At 37.6% G+C, this 8,844-nt stretch overlaps 1 protein-coding gene and 1 pseudogene across 1 annotated transcript; one reads left to right on the top strand and one right to left on the bottom strand.

The window, feature by feature from the left end:
* Positions 1 to 496: 496 nt before the first annotated feature.
* On the bottom strand, positions 497 to 3,719 carry LOC132058422 (uncharacterized). The gene is made up of 5 exons (XM_059450925.1): positions 3,354 to 3,719; positions 3,152 to 3,278; positions 2,776 to 3,063; positions 2,421 to 2,532; positions 497 to 1,141 (listed from the first exon to the last, which is right to left on the bottom strand). The coding sequence occupies exons 1-5, from the start codon at positions 3,638 to 3,640 to the stop codon at positions 693 to 695; spliced, it is 1,263 nt and encodes a 420-aa protein (XP_059306908.1). The 5' UTR covers positions 3,641 to 3,719; the 3' UTR covers positions 497 to 692.
* Positions 3,720 to 4,279: 560 nt separating this feature from the next.
* LOC132058423 (syntaxin-112-like) lies at positions 4,280 to 8,279 on the top strand (annotated as a pseudogene).
* The last annotated feature ends 565 nt before the right edge of the window (positions 8,280 to 8,844 follow it).

Raw genomic sequence — 8,844 nt, forward strand, 5'->3', positions numbered from 1 at the left:
ATAGCATTTAGCGACGGACGTATTCCGTCGCTAATCGGCATATATCTGTCACTAAACATGTGTTGCCACGGATTAGCGACGGAATGCCGTCTGTTATGATTTTGCGCGTTGCTAACCTATTAGTGATAGAAAAATGAAATCCGTAGCAAACTTAGCGACAGAGTAGCAACGTATGAGATCCGTTCCACATTATAGCAACGGAATATTTTGTCGCTGTTGTTATGAATTCCGTGACTAATTTCATATTTCATTTCGTTGTTTTAGTAAATTAGCGACGAAAACCATTGTTGCTAATCCGTTGCAAAATATTTGAATTATTTATGCCCTGCATTTAGCGACAATACAATGTTTGTCGTAGTCTGTAGCCTACTGTTTTCCCTCTAGCAACGACCAAAATCCGTCGCAAATCTGTCACAAATATTTTTCTTCCGACTTTCTATTTTATTTTATTTTATTAAGTACACCTGTTGAAACATACTAAATATAAATTAATAAATACCCTTAAAAATAACTGACATTCACATAAAATAATATTTATAAAAAAGATTCAAAATAGATAGCGGAATCCTAATCGTTAAGTCCAAAACACCGATAGCACCAAGCTATCAACTACCAAAAGAACCCACACATCCATCAAGTATTGTTAGTGCATAATTTTGTTCTTTCCAACAAAAAGCAGATAACATAAAAAACTAATGCATGGGTGAAGGACTACGATCATCATCAGAAACTAAAGGATCAACATCGTCAATGTTACCAGTAGCAGGAGGAGGCACTATGGGTGTCACAACTGATGGTTTGTCGATAGGAGTATTTGGATGATGTGATGGTGAAGAAATCACTCCGCATGACTTCTCAATAAATAAAGGGAGCAAGCGATCAGTCAGTGTAGGAATCAATCGCATCAATAACTCCTCCATATTTTCTGTCGGTGCTGATTGAGAAGTTGAAGGTGGTGCTGATGTTGAAGCATTAAAGCCAGAATTGATGCAAAGATTCGGCCCATAATAACTTTGTGCTTGAGATCCAAGACCATATATTCTTCTCTTCCTTGTTCCCCCAGCTGCTTCGTAATATGCTTCACATTGATCAATATCAGACTGAGACTGTGATTTTTCCCCTAATATTTCTTGATATCTTTCTTGTAATAAGTAGTGAAATTAAAACATCAAGAATACTAACCATTCAATTTTACCAAATAAAAAGAGAAATGAATGCCAAAGATAAGGGAGTAGATATTTATCCATTTTTCGTTGGAAGTCTCATGATAAAGAGTTTCATACAACTTGGATATAAATGATCATATATATTGTCTCATAGTCAAGTATTAGAACATGAAAATAAAGACAATTAGAGTTCCTAAACAACAAATAAAAGGACAATTTCAGGCTATTTCCTACTGATTTAAATCATTACTGATACTACTTTTCAGTTCTTCCTGTCTAGTAGACTGTTTATATCAGGCAAAATTAAAGTAAATCTTAATTGACCAACATCAATAGGATATGCAGCTTCATAAATAAAAAGTAAAATTGATATACCTAACAAAAAAGCAAATTATGCATAAGCACATTCATAAGGGGACCAAGCAGAGATCCTTATCAACAATTCAACATGCAGAACAATGCAAGAATAATGAGCCATTCAAGTAATCCAACAACTTTGTATAAATAGGCATGCAACTTCAAAACTCATTCACTCACTGTCCATTCTCACATGAACAAGCAGGCTACAGTCAAGATTTGCCTAATCCATTGTGGACTACTCTTTAACTTCTTTATACAATACCATTAAAACACAATAAGGGAATTATTAAGTATCTGAAGGAGTTTACACATTCTAAAGGTAACAGTTCAGCTTTTGAAATTTACAGGACGTGTCTTGCTGGTACTGCTTATCAGATTTGGAAGGAAAGGAATGCCAGGGTGTTTCAACAAAGGCAGAGGAGTATTGAAGCTATGGTGAAGCAAATTGTGCAGGAAGTGCATGGGCGTGGTGCTACTAGACTGAGGTTAAAGCAGAAATTAGATAGCATGAACTTTTATCCCTAGGTGATGTAGATAGGAGGTATAGACGATATGGAGCACAAGGGACTGCTGCTTGATGTCCAGTCCCAGTTTGCCTTTTGTTTTCCTTTTTCCTTGAGCTGTACAAATGTTTACTTGGTGAATAAAATGTTCCAGTTATTTGCCAAAAAAAAAAGTATCTGAAGGAGCATATTCAAATCTAACTATAAAGTGAAGTGCAATTGGTATTGCTAAGGATTTCGTTGCAGTAAGTTGCTTAAGAGTGTTATCTCAAGCTGAGGGCACAGTACCAGAAAATACTGTCTGCATATTTGCAGCGGGGTATTTACTAAAGTCATCATATAAGGCTTAAGTTTTTCATTAGTTTAATTCTGAAATTATAAAATTTTGAACTTACATGGACAGCTCGGGCACGCTCATCAACAAAAGATTCTCCATCATGATCATGTGTATGGACGTGCAAATGTACCTCACACGGTGTTGGATCTCGACCCTTTGCAACAGCCTATGCAAAAGTTACTCATTTCAGAAAATGACACCAAGAACAACAGCAGTATAACCAACAATAGACAAACCTAAATAATTCAAGAAAGACAACAACATAGTAATCAAGAAAAAAGCAATATATATACCTAGGTAAACCGAATCAAGAATACAAAAAAACCACCTTGAAAAACCAATTTTCAAGTAGTATTTTTCAAGTAGTAAATAAAAAAATTTAAGAGTGTATGAAAAAATATATACTTACAAGTCTCTTGCGATGCTCCCCAATGCAGATAGAGCCACCTGTGTGAGTCCTGGCAGCAACTTCTTTCCCTCCACAACGATTCTTTGCATTTATTTCTGACTTTTCAACACACTTAGGATCTGCCCAATGTTGCAACCAACGTTCCCACACATTATCAGACACATAATCTGGCTTAATCCTTTTTTGTTTAATTTTGCTAATGAAATTCCTATACTTTGTTGCTGCCTTAGTATTCCAATGTTTTCTGATTACACTCTCAGGAATTGAAGAGTCCCAATAGTATGTCTTCTAAAAATAGTTTGTAAACTAATAATATTAGTATCCTAATAATAAAAAGCTAATACACTTTTAAAACGAATTATGATGAAAGTTATACCTTGAATTTCCCAAAATAAAAATCTCTAGCATCTTCTGAGACACCTTTCCAATTGATTCCATTGGGATCAAGTTGATTTTTGAAAGATGCGGATACGGTATTAGAGCACTCTTTAGAAGGTTCCAACCTGCATAAATTTGAAAACATTATTTCAACGCCTACCACAAATTATATATTAAAAAAAATACAAGTATGGACTAACCCTGCAGGAGTAAGAGTAACAATTGTAAGTGTCCGCTGCCTACGACGACTACTGGACTCTTCTTCGCTGATAGTGTTGCTCTGGTTTGATGTATCCTCATCTATTGAGCTGCTCAGATTAGGTGCAATGGGAGATAATTCAGGGATTGTTGGGTTACTACCCTGATCTGACGCTTGAATCAGTGGCGTACCTAAAGTTTGAACATGGTTTATAGGATCTGGCCCACCTATGGAACTCGTACCACCTTGTTGAGGACTAACTGTGGTGGGAATGGGAATGGTAGGCATGTTTTCATGACGAGCAGAATCACCCCTAAGTGAGGACTTTCCTACACGACCTTCGCTACCTCGACCTTTTCCTCGAGCTATATCTACAAAAAAATGTGGACGTGAGGAAATTAAAGCAACTATCAGTAAAAAAGTAATCAGTAAAACGCAAGCAGGCTGCTAGTAAAGAGGTTTTTATACCATCATGTACAAATCCTAATGGAAAAGAAACACACAAAAACCAGATGGAATGAAAAGGCGGAAAGCTGCTTGTATCACTGAGCCTAGTTTTGGAAATGAGGTGATACAAGCTGTTTGCAAGTCTACAAATATGACTAATCATGATTTACAAAATCTGCAGCTTGTTACACTAGCAAACCTACAATTTATAGTTTCAATTATCAGAGGCAGTAGGTGCTCCTATTTGCAGGAAACTGAGAGGTTTAAATTATGGTTGTTGATACTGCCCATCAAGATTATTTTTATTTCAGCAATTGTACAGGACAGTGAAACTTTCAAATATTTGAAACACCTGAAAATTCTATCCCTTTCTCTTGCCAAACAGTTCCAAGAAGAGGGAGATAGGCACCATTATCATCATCTTCTCAGAGAAGAACACAAAGCTCTTCGAAATTCGAATCTTCATTAACTAGAGTAAAGATGAACAATCTCATGACAAAATCATTCTTAAGTTATGTTGAACTAAAAAAACAAGCCCATTCGGATCTTGAAACAGAAAGGGACTTACATATGGGCCAACTCAGTCGTACAGATGAAGAAAATCTTTCCAATTTCTTCCCTGAAATCGAGGCAGTGAAGGGTAACATTGAAGAGATTACTAATCTCTTAATTGATCTTCAAAATCTGAATGAAGAAACAAAAACTACTCATGGTCCGAAAATCCTTCGTGGCCTTAGAGACATAATAGATTCTGATATGGTATCTGTCCTTCGCAAAGCCAAGATTGTCAAGGCAAAACTTAAAGCACTTGATAAATCTAATGTCGCTAATCGGAAACTATCAATGGCGTATGCAGAAGGGATTGTTGTTGATCGAACAAGAATTAACATGACTAATGCATTGAGGATCAAGCTAAGGGATATCATGAATGATTTTCAGGCTTTGAGGGAAAAAATCTTATCATATTACAAAGACTACCTTAAAAGAAGATATTTCAATGAGACAGGTAACGAGCCAACAGAGGAAGTGATTGAGAAGATGGTGTCGGAAGGAAGTGGGAAAGTTGAAATATTTGCAGAAAAAGGAGAGATGAATCTTGAGGACAAAGATAGGCATGAGGCTGTAATGGACATAAAAAGGAGCCTGGATAAACTTCATCAAGTTTTTCTTGATATGGCTGTTCCAGTTAAGACTCAAAGTGAACATATTGATGACATTGAGCATAATGTCACACCCTAATTTCCGATAGGGCATGATGGGCACCCGACCCTTATCGAGGGCCGAGCGAACCCGCTGGCTTTCGTAATACTCATAATCATATTGGGTCCGCAAAACATAGCATAAGCACATACTGAAAATTTTCAGAAAACAAACATGCTTTTCATCTTTTTTCAAATCGAATGAAATTCGTAGTCATAACAAATCTGTAACAATAAGCGTAATGATACATCGGCTGACATAGCCGCTTACAAAACTGACACCTCATACACACGATATTGTCTGCAAAGTCTCTACCACAACTTGAGATACCATACAAAGCACTCTGACTCGGCAGCACTCCGGAGGGAATGGAGCTCGCCAACCCAGCTGGAACATCTTCTGCTAACATTACCTGCGCGGCATGAAACGCAGCCCCCGAAGAAAGGGGGTCAGTACGGAATATGTACTGAGCATGTAAAGCATGGCATACGAGAAAACGAGGTCTTAACCAAAGTAAGACAAAAATGAGCATAAAAATCCTACCAAAGGGCTTGCACACAAGTACAAATCATACATAGGCGGTACGTCAACGGATGTGATAATCCGAATGCCAAAATACTTAGCTTTCTTTTTGTAAAACGTTTACGTCTCATATATATAGAAAATAGAACAAATCGTATTAGCTGGCATTAACCGACCGATCATAATCGGTTCGTCAAAATCACATATACACATCTCGATCAAGTACCCAAAGTGGTCAATATCACACATACACATACCGCGGTCAAGTATCTATTATCACACATACCGCGGTCAAGTATCTCAATATCACATACCGCGATCAAGGAAATATCACACACATACCGCGGTCAATATCCACAATATCACACATATCGCGGTCATATCCGGGTCAATATCACACATACCGCGGTCAAGTATCCAGCGGTCAGTATCACACATACCGCGGTCAAGTACCCAGCGGTCAATATCACACATGACGCAGACAAATACCCAGCGGCAATATCACATCACATACCGCGGACAAATACCAAGCGGCAATATCACATCACATACCGCGGACAAATAGCCAGCGGCAATACCACATCACATACCGTGGACAAATACCCAGCCGCAATATCACATCACATACCGCAGACAAATACCCAGCGGTCAATATCACACATACCGTGGACAAATACCCAGCGGCAATATCACATCACATATCTTCCCACGCAATATCACATCACATACCGCGGACAAATACCCAGCGGCAATACCACATCACATACCGCCGGACAAATACCCGGCGGCAATATCACATCACATACCGAAATACCCGTAATATCACATCACATTTCGAAATACACATCATACATATATACACGACAAAAGGGCTGGCATCTGGGACACATCGTAACACCATAATACATACACGGTTCCGGACCAAAAAGGGGCTTGGCGAACCGGACACATCATACTCCGGAAAACACATCATTTACAAACTGAGAAACCATATGCACATAAATCCTTATTACCGACTCACAGAATGATCAAACAAGCCCTCATTTACAAGCCAAACAATACTCAAATCAAGTTTCCTCCGAACATCACTCGGGAACGGATCAAATAGAATTTCAGAAACCATAGTTACGTATCGGAATCATAAGTACAAGAATCATCATTTCAAACCCGACAGATAAATAAGTAATCATACTCGGGGGTCGGAAAGATAGTCATATTAAATTCTTTCAAAAATAGGTCGTTAGAACCAAACATAGAAAGTTGCGGGACCCACGGACGAGCGTCAACCCAATCCGGGCCCGCCTATGAAAGTTAAAGTCATTACTCATCATGAAATCATTTGCGAAGATATCAAAGCGATCCAAGCCTCTTCTTGAAAGTTACGGACGTTCGTAGTTACAAAACTCTTTTGAAAACAAACTTTTTATGCAACATTTGAAAACCAATCATACCAAGACATATAAACCATAACTTGACCATATAAGGATGCCAACATCACGAAACAAATAAGCATCGTAAACATGCTCGGACTTTAAGAATAGAATTACCCCCGAAGCTCATAACATATCATAACTTAGCCATATCTAAGACATGCCAAAAGAAGGAAAGGTAAGCTTTACATACCTCATTCGTTTTCTAAGCTATTCTGAACTTAAGCCTCGGCTTCTCAGAATCTACAATAACATCATTAGGCATCGACATTAGCCGTAAGTATCGAAGAATTCGATTCCAAGCCATCACTTGATTTACAGAAATTTGGGCAAAGATTTCCCCTATAAATTCAACAACCCCGAGAATTCAACTCGAGCACACCACCAACATCACAATTTCATGAGTTTCATTCATTTCTACACACTACAACAACACACAAACATGCTCAATACACTTAATTCTTCATTCCTACACACCACTACATACCCACGGCCAACACTTCAACATGCCATATTTCATGAATTTCATCCATTTTCACATATTACAACCTACATACACCATCCACAACATATAAAAAGAGGATTAAACCTTACCTTTTCCTCTTAGTTCTTCAACTTGGCTAGGGTTGAGAATTGCAAGAACCAAGGATTTGTTTGCTCCAACAATCACTTCATGTTGTTTAGGACCTTCTAATTAGTAGAAAAGCTAGAAGAAATAGTTTGTTTTGATTACTATTCATGGTCTTCATTTTTTTCTCTTCATAGCCGAATGGCCCTTAAAATTTTCTCCAAGGTTCTCAACTCTTCTAAGGGGTGAAGAATGATGAAGATGACTTAATAAGTCATCTTATCCCACTTATATAATTCATCCACATGGCCCTATGGCCCACACCACACACATGGCCACATATGGCCATTTTCATGAAATAATTAGTTTCAAAAATTTCACTTCTAGCCCTTAATTTTCATGAAATGCCTAACTTTTCATAATTCACTTTTGACCCCAAATTTTTCTTATTTCAATTTTACCCTTAGCACTCCATGCCAATGAAAAGATGAATATGCAACTTATGCACTTTTAACAAAATTGGAAGAAATTACAACCTTGTCCTTAACTTATCATGACTAACTCAGATCATCCCAATGTACCAAAATATGTGATATAACACATAATGTGGCCATTACTGGAAGCTTCATCGGTAGTGGAACCAACAATCTTTTCTATGCTAAGCAAAGACCAAAAGAAGGGAAGGACATGGTTATGTTGGGTGTGTGCGGTGATGTCGATCATTTTGATTGTCTGCTTAATTGCTACTTTGATCTCTTGACAATATTTCCTACTGGACTTGGAAACAGAATGTTAATTTGTTTTAGTTTCTGCCTTGTGAGGCAACTGTTATTAGGATTCAGTTCTGTAGTTCCTCTCATTTAACCTTTCTAAGCTCGAGGATATTTTAATTCTTAGAGATAATTGGAAATGTTTTGAATGCAATAATCATGATGTACGATTCATTTCATATTGAATCAAAAACTGGAACTAACAGTTCTTTAAAAAAAAATTGTACAGGACCTAGAATTGCTCATAATGTCATCAGTGTGTATACAAGTTACTGGTATGTTTCTGAAATTTGGGATACCCCACATTGTCTTCCTATGCTGGCTTAAGGACCCTGAAGATGTTCCATTTGAAGAAGCCATAACATTATAGCAATGGTTCATTCGGTATTTGAAATTCACTAGCCAACTAACCTGAATTCAGGCCGCGTAAGGTCCACTAAAGAAAGAAGCACTTTATACTATGATGGCGGAACAAGAAGTTCTAAGTTCTAACCAAGAAATTCAAAAAATGGAAGAATAGCACACTTGAAATTTGAACTTGTGACCTAAAACAAT

The sequence above is a fragment of the Lycium ferocissimum genome, chromosome 5, assembly GCF_029784015.1.
Source record: "Lycium ferocissimum isolate CSIRO_LF1 chromosome 5, AGI_CSIRO_Lferr_CH_V1, whole genome shotgun sequence".
In the NCBI taxonomy this organism is placed as follows: domain Eukaryota; kingdom Viridiplantae; phylum Streptophyta; class Magnoliopsida; order Solanales; family Solanaceae; genus Lycium; species Lycium ferocissimum.

Excerpts from the sequence above, each read along its gene's own strand:
- LOC132058422 (XM_059450925.1), bottom strand. The coding sequence starts at position 3,640 with ATGCCTACCATTCCCATTCCCACCACAGTTAGTCCTCAACAAGGTGGT. Across the intron at positions 3,064-3,151 it reads TTTATTTTGGGAAATTCAAG|AAGACATACTATTGGGACTC; the intron begins GTATAACTTTCA and ends AACTATTTTTAG. Across the intron at positions 1,142-2,420 it reads TGCCCGAGCTGTCCATGTAA|AAAGATATCAAGAAATATTA; the intron begins GTTCAAAATTTT and ends ACTTATTACAAG.